Source organism: Acomys russatus, chromosome 28 (genome assembly GCF_903995435.1).
Source record: "Acomys russatus chromosome 28, mAcoRus1.1, whole genome shotgun sequence".
Classification (NCBI taxonomy): Eukaryota; Metazoa; Chordata; class Mammalia; order Rodentia; family Muridae; genus Acomys; species Acomys russatus.
In genome coordinates, this window is record NC_067164.1 from 42125039 (window position 1) to 42142418 (window position 17380).

Genomic DNA, 17380 nt, shown 5'->3' on the forward strand with positions numbered 1-17380 from the left:
TTTATTTATTTATTATTATGTATACGGTGTCTGCCTGTATGTACACCTGCAGGCCAGAAGAGGTCACCAGATCTCATTATAGATGGTTGTGAGCCACCATATGGTTGCTGGGAATTGAACTCAGGACCTTTGGAAGAGCAGCCAAATCTCTGAGCCATCTCTCCAGCCATTTTTTTAGTTTTTTCTTTTTTCTTTCTTTTTGTTTTGTTTTGTTTGTTTTTTGTTTTGTTTTTCGAGACAGGGTTTCTCTGTGTAGCCTTGGCTGTTCTGGACTCGCTTTATAGACCAGGCTGGCCTCGAACTCACAGCGATCCACCTGCCTTTGCCTCCTGAGTGCTGGGATTAAAGGCGTGTGCTACCACACCCAGTTTTAAGAAGAGATTTTAAGATGCAAGAAAAAACAGATTATTTTCTGTTGAGAATAATTGGTGCATAGGAGACAACTGGTGATGAGAGAGAAACAGGAAAGCTGTTGGAGCAATTTTCTTTGATAAGCAAGAAGACACAGGATCTGATGTCCACCCGCAGGGCAAAGCGCACAGATGGTGCTCAGGGTGTCTATTGCAATCGGAGGGAAATACAAATCCTGGAGTATGTAGAGATGACGGTGGGCGGTGAGTATGCTAGAGGCACCTGTGGAAGGTCACTTCTGGGTGGCTTTATTTAATATTTAAATACTAGTATAATTAGGTTATTTATTTATTCATTTTTTTGAGACAGGGTTTCTCCATGTAGCCTTAGCTGTCCTGGACTCCATTCTAGACCAGGCTGGCCTCTAACTCACAGCGATCCACCTGCCTCTGCCTCCCGAGTGCTAGGATTAATGGCGTGCGCCACCACACCCAGCACACTTTATTTTTTTAAGGTGACCTATTTTTAATGTGTATGAATGTGTACATCCGATCTCCCGGAACTGGAGTTACTGCAGGTTGTGGGCAGCCACGTGGGTGCTGGGAACAAAACCCAGGTCCTCTGTGAGGGCAGCCAGTGCTCTTCACCGCGGAGCATCTCTCCAGCCTCAGGTGGCACCTTTTAGTTCTCACTTCACGTTGCAGAATCAGAGAACATTCTTCCCCCGTCCTGTCTGAGAACATCACTTCCATCTGGGGGGAGTAGGAGCCTCGGGACCCAGTCACTACCCAAGACCCTCCCTCTTAATGCTGTCACATTTGGTTTCAGTGTGCGATCTGGTGTGTGTGTGTGTGTGCGCGCGCGCGCGCGCACGCGCGCGCGTGTGCGCCCGAGTACACAGATGTTCTGATCACACAATACAGCTGTGTAAAATATGGTGGAGTAAGAGGGCCTGACAGACACTGTGCGTTTTCCAGGTCACATTGAGTGTGTCTGAACAGAGCAGCTGCAGGAGGCCTCCTGAGTCATCACTGTGCTCAGATGCCACTTCTGCTGCTCGTGTGGCGTCTTCCATGCTTTGTGAAGGACCTGGGTGTGGAGCCGAACAGAGCCTGCAGAGGTAGGACTGCGCCCTGGGCCTATGATACGCTTAGATTGGAGTCTCAGCTTTTGGCTCACAGGCTCTCTGTTTTAGCCAAATAACTTAATCTAAATCTCAGGTTTGTTTTTGTTTGTTTGTTTGTTGTTTTGTTTTGTAACCGTAAAATTAGAAAAGTACGCACCTCACAGAATTTTGGGGGAAGAGTTGTGGACGGAATGAGGAGGAAGAGGATCATCATGGCACAGGAAAAGAGCCACGCGGGCCCAGAGGAGGAGCTCTCAAGTTTCTCATGGAAAGAGACGGCCAAAATGAGCAACCTTAGTAAGTGTTTTGGGATTATGGGTGGGAGGTAGACCAGATATCCCAAATAGAAATTATTAGAAGCAGATGGAATGGGATGGAGATGGGAGATAAAGAGAACAGCTTAGGAGGTGGTTAATATCCACCGTGCACCGGGTAAAGGCTTATTCTAAAATACATCCACTGTCTGTGTTCTCATAGACTGCTAGCGGGTTAGGAAATACCTACCACTGTAATAATAATTAGCCTTATAATGAACATTTATTAGGCCATACTTTTAAATTAACCACAACATATTGGCACGCCTAAAGTCTGTGGTACAGTGCTTAGCACAAAGTTCACAATAAAATCTCTCTGCCTCATTCTGGTAAGCACCTCTTACAAAGTACGCTACTTTGCGCTCTCTGAGCAGCTCCGCTAACAGGTCTCGGGATCCGATATCATTACGGAGAGGGAGCCGATCTTAAAGTCCTACCGAGGCTCTGTGGCTTACTGTTGGGTGCCTCACCCCTGCTGTTAGCCTAGGAAAGCCTTCTGAATTGTCTTGGTAATACCAATCCTCCCCTAGAGAGGCATGGGAACTGAACCTGATCCTCTGGAAGAGCAATGCGCGCTCTTAACCCACGGAGCCATCTCTCTTAACCCCCCCCCCTTTTTTTTTGAAACTCTTTTTTCCCCCCGGTTTTTCGAGACAAGGTTTAGCTGTCCTGGACTCGCTTTGTAGACCAGGCTGGCCTCGAACTCACAGCAATCTGCCTGCCTCTGCCTCCCAAGTGCTGGGATTAAAGGCGTGCGCGGCTCTGAACGCAGTCTGCGGCTGCGCAGAAGCCAAAGCCCAGCAGGCACCGCGGCTGAGGCGAGAGGAGCAGAGTGGGACCTGGCGGTCAGGTGTGTCTGTGTGTGTGTGTGTGTGCGTGTGTGTGCGCGCGACTCTGCGCATGGCGCCGACGACCTGTCTGTCTCCCCAGTTCGTCGTGGGGAGGTGTTTCCTCTGACGTTTGAGTCGCCATCTTTACCTCAGGGTTTGATGGCGCGATGGGGGGGCCGCCGGGCATGCTGGGTAGCAGTGTGGAGCCGCTTTCCTCTCGGCCTGTCGTGAGCCCCGTGTCAACTTAGGTTTTGTCTGCTTTATCCATTGCTCTTTGCTTAAAGAGTAAGGGACAGCACGCGCGTGAGGGCCCGGTCAGGCCAGCGGGGAGGTGGCTTCCCGGAAGTTACTCCCCACGCTGAGCGCGGTTAAAATGTAAGAGCGTTTGTCAGCCTAGTTAAGAACAGGACTTGAGGTTTTGGCTTTGCTGTGCGTGCGTCGTCTGCGTTCGTGTACGTCTGTGTCGCACACGCATTCACTGTCCAAGGAGACCAGGGGAGGGTGTCCCAGCGGTGTGGGACCTGAAGCCCCATCCTCCGCAAAGCAGCCCTACTCTGACCCGCTGAGCCCTGCGCGTCTAAGTTCGTTTTCTGTTTGTTTGTTTGTTTGTTTGTTTTTTCGAGACAGGGTTTCTCTGTGTAGCCGTGACTGCCCTGGACTCGCTTTGTAGACCAGGCTGGCCTCGAACTCACAGCGATCCACCTGCCTCTGCCTCCGAGTGCTGGGATTAAAGGCGTGCGCCACCACGCCTGGCCTGTAAGTTCATTTTCAGGAGAGGAAGTAGGCCTGCAGTTGGAGGCGAGGTGGTTTGGCTATAAAGTAGCTCGGGAGTGAACGAGTGCTTGCCTTGACTGCTAGCCTACTTTTTTACCCCCATGGAAATACTGAGGGGAACGTTTGCTTTCCCTAGCCCTAGTTTTCTGATTTTTTAATCTTCAACAGTGCACCTTTGGGAAATTACTGACCCCAATACTTTCCCCGCTTGTCAGTGCTCAAAAGCACTTCCCGTATATAGTTTGTTTTCAAGCAATGTAAGCTATAATTTATGTAACCTAAACAAATACGCGCCAGTCAGTACTTGAGTTTTAACTCTAGACACTGCCATGTATGTGGTGTATGGGCGTTGTATGGCGAGGTATCTGCCACTGCGGTGGGGAGGTGGGTCTACTTTATTCACCATGTGTCAGATGCTGGCTTAGGCACAGCAGAAAATGTCTTTGCTCACAGAGAGCTAGTTTGCCATCATCCATTCATGCAGTAAGTAAGGAAATTATGGAGCCGCTGGGTTAACTCAGCAGGAAGAACCTGCTAATATGAGACCTGTTCAAAGGTGGAATGAAACTGCCTTGGGAGGTACTCTCTGTCCCTCCCCCAGAGTGACGCATTTGCATTAGTTGGCTTCTAAATTTTGCTTTGAAGTACTGTATTAGGTAACATGCAGAATGTAAATTTAGTTGACATTAAGTTCATGATTTAGCTGGTGAAATTAAATACTCCTGTAAATAATTTGTTGAGAAAATACACTAAGTGCTCAATAGAGTAAGGCAAATTCTTAGTCTCATTTCGTTTGAAGGGTTATAGTTTCTTGGAGTAGACAGGAAAATATTTTGTTTTGTAGGTGAACTTTTTATTATTTTAAAGAGTCATTACTTGGGGGGCTGGAGAAATGGCTCAGCAGTTAAGAGCACTGGCTGCTCTTCCAAAGGCCCTGAGCTCAGTTCCCAGCAGCCACATGGCAGCTCACAACTGTCCGTGTAACTCCAGTTCCAGGAGGCCCAGCTCCCTCTTCTGTCTTTTGTGGCCACTGTACACATGTGGTGCATAAACATATATACAGGCAAAATACCGATACACATAAATAAAATCAGTTCTTTTTAAATGACTGTTTTCAGTTTTGCATGTTGTCAGTCTCTGTGGTTGTGTGCGTGTGGATGCTGGTGCCCACGGAGAGCAGAGGCACCGGACCCTCTTGAGGCTGGAACCTTAAGTTTTTCTAGCCACTGCTGTGGATCCAGGGACTCAAACTTGGATCCTCTACAAGACTGGTAACACTAGGCATCTCTTCGGTCTTTAGAACACTCAGATTTACACAGAATTTGAGACAGTAATGCTGAGAATGTGGTGGTTTGAATGAGAGCCCCTCTAGGCTCACACGTTCGAATATTTGGTCCCCAGTTGGTGGAACTGCTTGGGAAGGATTAGAAGGTGTGGCCTTATTTGAGGAGGTGCTATTGGGAGTGGGCTTTGAAGTTTCTTCTTCTTCTTTTCTTTTTTCCTAAAATATGTATATGAGTAATGTGTCTTCACACACATCCAGGAGAGGAAATCAGATCCTGTTATGGATAGTCGTGAGCCACCATGTGGCTGCTGGGAATTGAGCTCAGGACCTCTGGAAGAGCAGCCAGTGCTCTTAACCACTGAGCCACCTCTCTCCAGGCTCAGGCATTGAGGTTTCAAAAGCCCATGACATTTCCATTTAACCCCTCCCCTTTCTCCTCCCCCTCTTCCCCTCCCCTCCCCCACCCTATGCCTGTGGCTGGGGTGTGAGCTCTCAGATACTGCCTCAGCACTATGCTGACCTGCCTGGTCCATGCCCCGCCTGCCCCCAGGGTCATGGACTCACACTCTGGAGCCGTGAGCCTCCAAATTAAATGCTTTTTTAAAAATATAAGTTGCCTTGGGTACGGAGTCGTGGCAATAAAAAAGTAGCTAAGACACCTATATAGCCAATACCCAGTTCCTATTAATAGTAACATCTTTTGCCCAGTTCTGTATTATTAACATGTTAGCACAGTGGGTCTACCACAGTTAATGAACTGACTTTGTTACATTTTTATTAGCTAAAGTCCAATACCCCTCCCCCCTTTTTTTCTGTCCCAAGATAATATGTTGAGTTTAATGAAATATTTTCATAGGTAATTAGGCCATAATGTTTTTTCAGATTTACTTTAATGGTCTTGTGTAGAGAAGTGTTAATTCAAAACATGGCTCTATAGTGCAAGTATCAGGTAAAGAAAAGCATAGGTCCAGGTGTCGTGGTACACGCCTTTAATCTCAAACAAAGGTAAAGTTAGTTTGTAGAAGGAAGCACGCATGTTTGAAAGTGATGCCTAATTGAGTGGCAGAAAAGGTGACATCAGAGAAGATTTGACAGAATAGGATACACCCAACACTCAGGAGAAGAGAGAGGAAAGGGAAGCTACTTAAGAGGCAGTTTAGTTTTACAGAGAGAGGAGGCAGTGTTACCAGGACAGTAATAGAGAGATGGGTTGCAGAGAGAGAACTCGCGTGAAGACAGAACAAGCCAGAAAATGAGAAGCCAGATTAGAGCAGATTGCTGAATTAGTTTGAGGCCAAGCAGAGCAATTCTGGGCCAAAAGAGAAGCCAGATTAATTCAGTCAGCTGGGAGAAGAATTTGAGCCAGAACAGCTGAGTTGAACCAGGCAGCCCAGAGCTCAGAACAAGTAAGGGTGAGCTTATTCAGCAGTAAGTCTCAGAGGCTGAAACATTCTAGGCCTAGGTTAGATTGTACGGAGGCTAGAAACTTCCAGGACCAGGCTGAGGTTAGCAGAAGGAGGCAGTTAGCCTCCTAGACAACAGTTGAGCCAGGAGAATAAAAGTGACTTTTATAGCCTTGACTTTGTAATAGAGTGCTATTCACATTATCTGTAAGATGACTTTCTTTTGAAACGTGTTTTTCTTATGATCAGATGGTTTACTGAGAGGAAGGCTGTCTCAGATCAAAGATAGACACCAGTAACATGGTCCATGGCCGTCAGTGTAGAGTGAATAAGGAAGTGTTGGCAGGATTCTCCAGTATACAGCCACTACCCATCTCCCACTGCACTTTGTGAGGGAAAGCCACCGTGTCTACATTAACTACACAGAATCTGTCTGTTGGGGCAGGGAGTGTGGCATACAGAGACCAGAGCCGGCATTAGGTGTCATTGCTCTGTTCTCCGTTTATTGCCTTGAGACAAGGTCTGTAGTGACCTGGAAGCCAACTTTTCAGCTGGGATAATTGGCTAACGAGCTCCAGGATCTGTCTGTCTCTGCCTGTCAGTGCTCTGGTTGCAGTTGTGTGTGTGCTCAGGTGGGCCTTCCTGCCGTGCTCTGGCTGCAGGCACGGCCTTTAGCTTGAAATGTATGTGGATTCCTGAACAGTTACCTTGTGCTTTAGACTGTTGTTTGTTTGTTTGTTTTCTCCATTCAAACTGCCCCACTCACCTTTGGCCATTTAATTGGCTTCTGCCCAGATTCCCCCGCCAATGAGGTTTGTTTTCTGTTTTTGTTTATGAACTTGCCTTTACTTCTGGACAGCACAGACTCCTGGCTCCTGTTACATATTTCCCACCTATGTCCTACAGTCAGCTGTTTCTCCAAGCGACCTCTGTTCTCTTATTGGAGAGTTCTCTAAAAGAGCAGTTTGGCTACTGGATGTACACATCACATCTCACAGGAGACGGGATTTGCCCTTAGAATAGAATGCAGAATTGCCTCTAAAAGTTACAGATTGCTGCACACTGATGTAGGAAGCTGCATTACATACAACCTACTATGTGCTCATACGTCACTTTTGCTTTGTCCCCTGACCCTATAGCTTTGGCCTTAGCAACTGCTGCCAGCAAAGGCTGATGCTGAAGCTGCCGGTGTCACCACTGTGGTAAATCTGTCCTTTTGTCTGAGTTTGCATCTTCTATACTGGCAGGGCAACTCTCGGCTTTCAAGCGGATGAGACTTCAGCCTTTCACAGTTGTTGACGTTAAGTCTCTAGGGACAATTGCTTCTAACTTAACGAGAACCTGAGAGCCAGGCTTGGTGGGTCACTTGGGAGGTGAGGAAGGAAGGTCAGTGAGTCTGAGGCCAACAGAGGCTGCATGACACACTGTCTTCAAAAGAACCCAACTAATTAGGAAGACACAGCATCAAAGACGCTGGATGCGCAGCGAGAGCGTTTCCGTTGTCTGACTTCGATGTTTCAGTGCTCTTACATGTATTTACTCATCAGACGTCTCTGTGGCTTTCAGACTGTGGCGCCATTAGACCCCGGGCTTATCAAACAGCAGACAATGGATGGCGGCAGTGGGAAAGAAAGAATAAGATGGACGACCACCATCATTATCAGCTCCTCTCTTAAGGTCAGGGTGTTGAGACTGCTCATCTTCCTTTACAAGACCTAAAGCACCTCACATAGGACAGTGTTTTCAAAGATACGTGGCTTCAAGTGCCTTCAGCTGTGAAACAGGAAGTAAATGTGCTGAGTGTATTTCAGAGTTAGTGACAAATGTTTTGTCTTGCTGGGCGTGGTGACGCACGCCTTTAATCCCAGCACTCGGGAGGCAGAGGCAGGGGGATCGCTGTGAGTTCAAGGCCAGCCTGGTCTACAAAGGGAGTCCAGGACAGCCAGGGCTACACAGAGAAACCCTGTCTCAACCCCCAACCCCCAAGAAAGTTTTGTCTTCACATTCAAAACCCCGATTCCTTAAATTGTTGAAATCTGGAAATGTTCTGGCATCATTCCTTAGGCAAGGAGGGTCTCCCTAGCGCAGGCTTCAAGCTGGCTGTGGCACTGAGGACCTGGTGCCTGAGCTCCTACCCTCCCCTGCACAGTGAGCAGCAGCTGTCTGCTACTGGCCCTGCCCCTTTCTTTCCTTCATTGCCTCTTTAAAAAAAGTGGTTTTTTTTTCTGGTTGTCTTTTACTTGTGCTTATTTTACTTACTTTTCTGACTGTAGCCAAGCCTGGCCTCGGACTTGCTATAGCTGAGGATGGCCTTGGCTCCTGATCTCCCTGCTCTACCTCCCACGATCTGGGGACACAGGCCCGTGCTGCCCTGGCTTGCTAGTCTATTCTGGTTTTTAATCCATCACTACACTAACTACTCATCAGGTCAGAGCCTACATGATCTGGGCATCTCAGTGCATTCAGAGGTGCTCAGTGTTTGAAATGCATTTCTTGTGTTATTTGCCGAAGAGACCCTAAGTGAGGAGTCTTTGTGGTTGGTTTCTGTGGGTCCTGCTTGCTGTTCTCTTATAGCTTCATTTGCTAATTTTACTTCTGAATCATTTTTTATTAGAGATTGGACTACCTGTGCCATCTTCCCCTTCCTGTAGTCCTTATGTGCATAAGCAGCTCAGAGCCTGAGGTTTAAAAGGATTTCCCTGGACTGTCCTTTACATGTAGAGCACTTCCCTGGGGTGTGTAAAGCCCCAAACCGGGAGCTAGGGTGGGAATGTGTGCAAGATAAAGTGATTTGTGCTCCTAGTCTCTTAAGAAATGTAGAGATGGCTCAGAGGTTAAGAGCACTGGCTGCTCCTCCAGAGGTCCTGAGTTCAATTCCCAGCAACCACGTGGTGGCTCACAACCATCTACGGTGGGATCTGGCGCCCTCTTCTGGTGGGCACCATTATGCACACAGAACATACTCATCCATAAATAAATACATTTATTAAAAAGAAATGTAGAAAAAGAATGGTTTCTTTGTTAAGCTTTATCCTTTGTTGAGAGTGTGTATATATATATATATTTTTCTTTTTGTTTTGTTTTTCGAGACAGGGTTTCTCTGTGTAACCTTGGCTGTCCTGGACTCCCTTTGTAGCCCAGGCTGGCCTCGAACTCACAGAGATCTGCCTGCCTCTGCCTCCCAAGTGCTGGGATTAAAGGCGTGCGCCACCATGCCCGGCCGAGAGTATATTTTTATAAATTATATATTTGCAAATACTCATCCATATTATAGAGGTTAAATTTGTTAAGTTGAACTCTGAAATTTGCCATTTCATATTGGAATTTTTTTAATTTTCTAATAAATTTTGATCAGTTAAGTGCTCTTTTTTAGTCTGTGTAAATCTGTACTTCCATGTGAGATTTCTAGATGCTAGTTTTGAAGAGCATTGCTAGATACTGTATAGTGAACCGCGCTGCTCTTCAGAACTTTGGTGCACTGCAGAACACCGTAAACCCCAAAGGAGGCAAATGAGTGCCCGGAGCTTCCCAGCCCCGGCTGCTGTACGGTGGTGCCGAGCCCAGGCGCCCCGCTACCGGCAGCGCATGCTCTTCCTCAGCTCCGGCCTTGCCTGACAAGCAGCCTCTTTTCCTTCCTCGTGGATTATGAAACATAGTTTGGAAAACTAAGCCTTCGATTCTGGGTTGTTTTTAGGAAGCCCTCAACTTCCCGTTTTCCTCACATTAGCACTTTGTCTTTGTAGCTTTATTGTTCTATGACTGTAAGTCATTAGCAGAGTGTATGTGGGGCCTGGTGTTTGCGCCCCAGCCTCTCTGTGAAGCCCCTGCCTCGGCTACACCGGCCTCTCACCACCCGGAGCTCACACCCCCGAGCGCCTTCTCTGTCCTTCCGCCTTGCGCCTTTCACCTCCCTCGTCGTGGTTTGCTTTCCTCTTCTGCCTGATATACTCCTTTTGTAATTTTAAAGATATGATTAATATTTTAGGCAGCTTTCATGATTCTTGCATATCTGTTGTATCCTTTCATATTTTTTGTTCTTTGCTAAAATTTTGAACATTTTTCATCCCCTATTTTAAGATATTTATCTGTTAGCCCAACCATATGGGTCCCCTATGTACTCATTTTTATTAGCGACTATTCATGGTAGTTCTCTTTCGTTTAAACTTACCTCTTATGTATGGCTGGGGTAGGGGTGTGTGTGTGTGTGTGTGTATGTGTGTGTGTGTGTGTGTGTTGTAATTTATATTTTAAAATTGTACAAGTAATTTGACATCTATGATATATTTAGAATATGCTCTTCTGCAAAGTCCTTAATTCTGTTATTAATTAAATTGATGCTCTGTTTGCCAGGCAAAACAAATTTTTATTTTAGATGAATAATGCATTTAATATAAGTCTTCAGTACTATACAAGATACATTTTAAATTGCATCACCAAAACTGGTGAATGTGCAGAGCTCCTGATTGGATTCCCTTCACTGGACACAAATTCAATTTCTTTTCTTTTCTTTCTTTTTGTTTTTTTGTTTTGTTTTTTGTTTTTTCGAGACAGGGTTTCTCTGTAACCTTGGCTGTCCTGGAGTTTTCTAGACCAGGCTGGCCTCGAACTCACAGCGATCCGCCTGCCTCTGTCTCCCGAGTGCTGGGATTAAAGGCGTGCATCACCATGCCTGCCTGTAATTCAAATTTAAATGAGTTTTGTTTATTTTTATTTGCTAAATTTGGCAAGCCAAGTTCTGTATTATTAGTTAACTAACCTTCTGTGCATCTAGAATGGCACTAGTTATGGGAGAATTGGGAAAGGTGCACCAGCAGGGCAAGTCAGAGCCCCTGCGAGCTACTCCCCGGCTGAAGCAGTGCAGCTGCTGCACTCCTGTGAGAGGTGCTCCACTCCTGTGAGAGGTGCTCCACTTCTGTGACTCCTGCCGAAAGCTCTGCTCGGCTTTCCCTCCGTCCTTCCTGAACTGGCAGGTGCCTTGGGGGAAGAAATAGCCTAAATATTGGGGTCATGTCTTTGAATTTCTGTGCAGATCTTAGCCTTATAATTTCTCACTGTCCTGCTAGCTCTTTGATGAATTTGTACAGTTTTTTGTTTTTCAGACTGTTGTTTTTCAAGTTCTTTGAGCAGGAGAGTTGGCCTGATTTACTGACTGTGCCTTTGCTGGAAGCAGTGTACAGTTCTAAGACCACTCAGGAAAGGGTCGTGGTTGGACTCCAGGGCACGGTCTCTGTGACACACAGGTCTCAGTGACACACAGCACTCTCTTTAGGAGGGAAAGGGAGCGCATGTTGCAGACGAGGTGTTTAGATTACATTGTTCTGAGGGAAGATATAAAGTCACTTTAGGTATGGAGTGTCTGTGTGTGCACATGTGTGTGTATATGTATGTGGTGTGTGCATGTGCACACGTATATGTGGTGTATTTGTACATGTATGTGGGTGCAAATGCTTGTATACAAATTTTCACAGGCTAGAGTCCTGCTATGCCTTTCTTCCTCATTTCTCACGACAGAGTCACTTACTGAACCTGGAGCTGGGCTGGTGGCCAACAAGCACAGTACTGGGGTCACACATATGTGTGGCTGTGTCTGATTTTTTACATTGGCATCTAGGAATTTGAACTCAGTCCTTAATGCTTGCCAAAGAAGTGCTCTTACCCACTGTGCTATCTCCCCAGGACCTAGGTTACAGGTGTTTTGTTTTGAATGTGGAGGCTAACAAGCCTGAGTTCTGACCTTAGGAAACATATTAACCACTTAGGTTTTAACCCTTTGATTGGTATGATTTCGCTGTTTGGGTGGAATAATAAATAAGGTAATGTTTAAGTCAGAACACAGCAATGCTGCCTTTATATGTTTTCTGGCTTCACCTATAGTAAATGTAACACATGAGTTAGGAGACTGGTTGCCCCCTGTGTGGCAGTCTGTCACTATGTGGGCCTCCCAGCTATCTAGGGGACACCCCCCTGCTTCTGCAGTAATTGCCAGATGGCTTCTTTAAAAAGCACTTTTATTAGTTCTCATAGATATTAGTTATTGAACAGTGCTCCTTTTTTTTGTCCCTAAATAATATTCACTCATATCCAGGATTAATAATCAGAATTTCAATAGAAACAGTTTCACTTTTTTTTTTTTCCAGTGTTTTGCCCGAGAGAGTAGGTTTGTTTCTTTGGTGATCAGTCCTTAAGTGGAACATGATAAACAAACCATTAAACACTTTTAATTTTTTATTAGCTGTAATAAAAATCATCTCAAGCATGTCTTATGTTTGTGTTTCTGAAAATTCTTTTAAGAGTTATGAAATCGCAACTGCCCTGGAAAATCGAAGCCACAAGGTTCGGTATTCAGATACATTGGAAAGTGGATCGATTGTATTTTCTCTCTCTGGTATGGAATATTTGCTTATTGCCTTTATTCAAGTTTTTTTTTTTTTTTTCTTTTTTTGTAAGCTATGTGAAGTACATCCTAATTTTGCAGCTCAGTAGCAGTATAACCACTTAGTGTGTTTCTTTTGGAAGAGCATGTGGTTACACTTTGCTCTTGCTGTGGAAGCAGTGCAGATGGCTAACTGTGGGGTATATTTCTTTGGTTAAATGGAGTCTTGAGGATGGGAAAATGTACTTGCTTTGGACTAAGGTGAAAGTAGAAAACTGTACTTGCCTAACAATAAATAGAGATTGTTAACAGGGGCCAGCACTGTGCCACACCTGGCTTGAAGGGTGAACTTTTAAAATAGATTTAGTCTTTTTTTTTTTTTTTTTTTTTTGGTTTTTCTAGACAGGGGTTCTCTGTGTAGCCTGGGCTGTCCTGGACTTGCTTTGTAGACCAGGCTGGCCTCGAACTCACAGCGATCCGCCTGCTTCTGCCTCCCAAGTGCTGGGATTAAAGGCGTGCGCCACCACTGCCCAGCTAGACTTAATCTTTTAATTAAAATTAGGCAGCACCTTCATGTGCCCAGTGCCTTGGCAGAAAAAAAACAAAAAAAAAAACAAAAAAACCCTACTGGTCAACATTTCTCCTTTAACTATGTAGAACAAGCCACTCAGCTATAGAGAGCATGTCAAAGAATTATCCAAGTAACAAAGTCTGCTCCTTATGAGTTTGAAGTCCCTGATCTTTTTGAGCTTATGCATTTTGCTCTATGTATCTTTATTATACTCACTTTTCCTAGGAGCTGCATTTTTATTGATGGATGCTAACGAATGTATAATATCGGCTGAGGAAATATTTCTAACCAAAATTGAGAAGTTTATTACCATTCACCAAAATAGTTTTTTGGTTCTATTTGCCCCACTCCATGGGCCTGAAGAATGGAATCTCATGTTCAGGATTCAGCAGAGGTATGAACGCAAGTGCAGCCAACTTTTCTTTCTTTCTTTCTTCAAGACAGGGTTTCTCTGTGTAGCCATGGCTGTCCTGGACTCACTTTGTAGACCAGGCTGGCCTCAGAACTCACAGCGATCCGCCTGCCTCTGCTCCCGAGTGCTGGGATTAAAGGCGTGCGCCACCACGCCCGGCACAGCCAAACACTGTTCTGTTCACTTTGGCTCTTAATGCTTTTAGGCAGCTGAGTTTTACTTTGCTGGAAGATGAGCTTTATAACCTGTCATATGTAATCACACAGGGCAGACAGCTATTCCTTAAGCCAAGGTGGCTAGAGTTGATGTTGATTACTCTACAAAAGCAAAGCTGAGTGAGCACTACATTCTGGTTACACAGCTACCTTTAATCTTCTAAGATGCAATGTAAAATGATTGAGCATGTGATAGAACCGTAGCTCCGCCCCCTCCTCGTCCTGCCTATGACAGCTAATGCCAGTCAGCTCCACTTTCTTTTCAGATTCTTGGGCAGTAACTTACGAATACTTCCCGTACACAACACTGTAAATGCCATTGACCTTATGTGCACTATAGCTAAGGTAAGTCGCCTGGGGAAGAGATACTCATACACATCTTGGCCAGAGATTTTAAGGTTTTGTTTTTAAATATGTTTTTGAGATAATGTATCACCGCCCCCCCCCCCCCCCCCGCCACCGCTACCTTAAAGGTTCCCTACATAGCCCACTCTCTTTCCAGTTTATGGCCTTTTTTCTTTGCTACATGTGTGTGTGCTCCTAAAAACATAAATATAACCTGTTCAGTCCCCTTAATGCTATTTGTGTATGATTTCCAGGCTAACCACAATTTGAGTTGTGTCCAGGCTTGACCCTCATGAACTTTTCCCTGTGTTAGCATCTCTATTGGTGCTGTCCTCTTGTAGGTCATATTATTTTTTATTATTATTATAATTATAATTATTATGTATACAGTGCTCTGCTTGCATGTACTCCTGCAAGCCAGAAGAGGGAGCCATATCACATTACAGATGGTTATGAGCCACCATGTGGTGGGAATTGAACTCAGGACCTTTGGAAGAGCAGGCGGTGCTCTTAACCACTGAGCCATCTCTCCAGCCCCTTGTAGGTCATATTTAACCATCAGTGTTGATGAGACTTCATGGGTGTAGCTTCTCACATTGCTAGGAGACACAGTCTCACACCAAACTCCCTATTCTGACTCGTAAAATCTGACTCCTTTGCAATGATCCCCAAGCCTTAGATGCAGGGGTTGTGTGGTAGAGTATCAGTTAGAACTTGTGGAGGAATTTCAGTCCTTGCTACTCTGGCAGGGAATCCCACCCAAAGACCTAGGTCTGTGATCCGGCTGGGATACAGACATGCCCTTAGTATACACTTTAATCCTCTGGCTGGATATAGGTATGCCTTTATTGCATACCCCTGATCCCAAACAGTGACATCTAATTGAGAGACAAAGTGGTGAATCGGAGAAAGATTTGGCAGAGTGAGTCAGAGAAAGGGTGTGTCTAACTCAAGACAGAGACGGGCATTTAAGAGCAGTGTAGAGAGTGAGTGAGACAGTGCAGTACAGAGGAGTCGAGTCTGTGCAGACAGTAGAGTTCAGAAGTACAGTCCGGTTCAACGCAGTTGAGTTCATGCAGTTCAGCTCTTAAGAGCTCAGAAGCAGTTTTTCCTATCAGAAAAACTCAGTGAGAAGCAGAGAGAAGCCAGTTTGAAAAAGTTAGAGCCAGAGCAGCCGAGTTGAACCAGCAGCCAGAGTTTAGAAAGAACTAGAAAGAGTGAGTTTATTCAGCAGTAACTCTTGGAGGCTAAAAACACTCTAGGCCTCTTAGCAGACCCTGACGCTGGAAGCTGAAGCCTTCAAGGTCCAGGCTTGCAGAAGATTACCGTATTTTTCAGACCATAAGAGACACTTTTTTCCTCCCTAAAGTGTGTGTGTGGGGGAAACTAGTGTGTGCCTTATGGTCCGATTGCCATTTTTACTGTTTTTCTTGTTTCACTGCTCTAAAAACTGGGTGTGGCTTCCAGCCCTAGCCCTAAGGATAGAAACACTCTGGTCTCAGCCCAAGCCTTGCATTAGTAAAGCTTGGGCACAGCTCTCATCCCACGCCATCATCAGAGGAAATAAAAACATTTACAAGAACTAGGCTCCACAATTCTGTGGTTTTCTATAATGATCTTTTGTCTTTGCAAAGAGAAGTTTCCTTGGTAAGGGTGAGGACTAACTGTACCTGTGGATACGATGGAAACATTTAAAGTACACTAGGGAACACGCTGCTCTAGGCCAGTGACCACTGTAGGTTCTCTCCTCGAAGACCCACGGCTCCCCCAGCCATGGGCAGCTGGCAGGCTCCCAGGACAGGAGGCTCTCCCTCTTAACGAGCAGGTCTTGCGTCCAGGTACAGAGCTGTTGGTTCCTGCTGAGACATGCATGCCACCACTGCACCCTTAGGGTTATCACAGCATGCCGGTCACTGCTGCGCTCCACAGGCATCGCAGCTGCGGGGTTGCTGGCCGCTCCCTCCTTTGGAAGCTGGCACCTTCTGGGGTCATGAAGGCCGGGCTTCAGGGGAGCTTTCAGGTCAGCGCCAGTGCCAGCTCCAAGTGCGACTGAAGTGCACGGTGTCTTAAGCAATACGGACTTTTACTTGCTGTCTAGCCATGGGGCAACCAAGAGAAATATCAATAGCCTCTAATGTTTTGGGCAACCTTGGCCAACAAGTCAAGAGGGCTCCTCATGCCTGGTGCTGGGGTCTGTTAGATGGCCTGTAGCTCTTGCGAGCATTGTCAGCTGCCAGGAGGGAAAACTTCATTCTCAAGCCTGAGGTCTCAGCGTACATCTGGTAACCATGGGAACTGCTGCCCACCAGCACAGTCTCTTCCCAGGGGCTTCTCCACCAAGCGTGCATAGACACCTCAACTTCCCTTCCTTGTGCCTGCATTGGAAGGTATGTCCTAAAGCATTCCTAATACTACAGTTTGGGGTGTTAGGGTTTGAGGTCCACTGGGGATACAGTTCAGGTACCTTCTTCTCTATCACTCTAATTCACACAAACTTTTTTTGGCAAATAAGTATCAAGAGGTGTTTGCTAAATTACCATTTGAGGCAGGATTTCACTCTGTAGCTCTGGGTATCTTAAGACTCCCCATCCAGACAAGGCTAGCTTCAAACTGAAATAGATCCACCTGCCTCAGACTCCCAAGTGCTGGGGTCAGATGTGTGTGCCACCACTCCAGCAGAATGAATTTTGTAATATATAATCTTACAAAAACAGTTTCTATAAATAATGCAACATGCTTACATCTTCTTTCAGACTTCCTCCAAACCAAACATAGACAGCATCTGCTACAGGATGATCACAGCTAAGGCTTACGTCATAGAGCAGAGTCCTGTCTGGAGAACTCTCCAGAAGATAAAGCTGAGCGCTGACCCAGTCAGCCCAGATCCACAGCACTGACCTAAGGGCTCTCTAGGAGGAATATCCAGATAATTAAACTTACTAGATTACAATGTCCAAATGTATATTTAAGGGCATGTATATTATAAATAATATGTATAAATTAAACATGATTTTATTTTGGGAGTTGGGCTGAGTGATTCCTTTAATGGTTAGGAGCGTAGCTGTGTAGTACAGTGCTTCCCTGACATATACAGGCCCTTGTTTAACCAACACTGCAGAGGGGAAAAAATAATGATATATGCGTAAAGCTCAGTTTCCCAATGATACCTTGTTGATGCACAAATCTAGTATGAAATGAAAGTACAGAATGTATTAGTTGGACTAAAGGAAAAGCCATGTACATTTTGGGGGCTTTCTAAAATTAATCTCTGCAGGCGTTTTCACACATAACTGCAAGAGATTGCTTTTTAAGTTTCTTGAGACAGGGTTCCATGTGGAGGTTCATCTGTAACTAACACTCTGCCTCTACCTCCCAACCACA

At 45.6% G+C, this 17380-nt stretch overlaps 1 protein-coding gene across 1 annotated transcript; it reads left to right on the forward strand.

Moving 5' to 3' along the window:
- The first annotated feature begins 7691 nt into the window (after positions 1–7691).
- On the forward strand, positions 7692–17044 carry C28H1orf146 (chromosome 28 C1orf146 homolog). Its single transcript, XM_051170724.1, has 5 exons — positions 7692–7760; positions 12375–12468; positions 13253–13421; positions 13921–13999; positions 16753–17044. Exons 1-5 carry the CDS (start codon positions 7692–7694, stop codon positions 16894–16896), a joined length of 555 nt encoding a protein of 184 aa, XP_051026681.1. The 3' UTR covers positions 16897–17044.
- Positions 17045–17380: the final 336 nt, after the last annotated feature.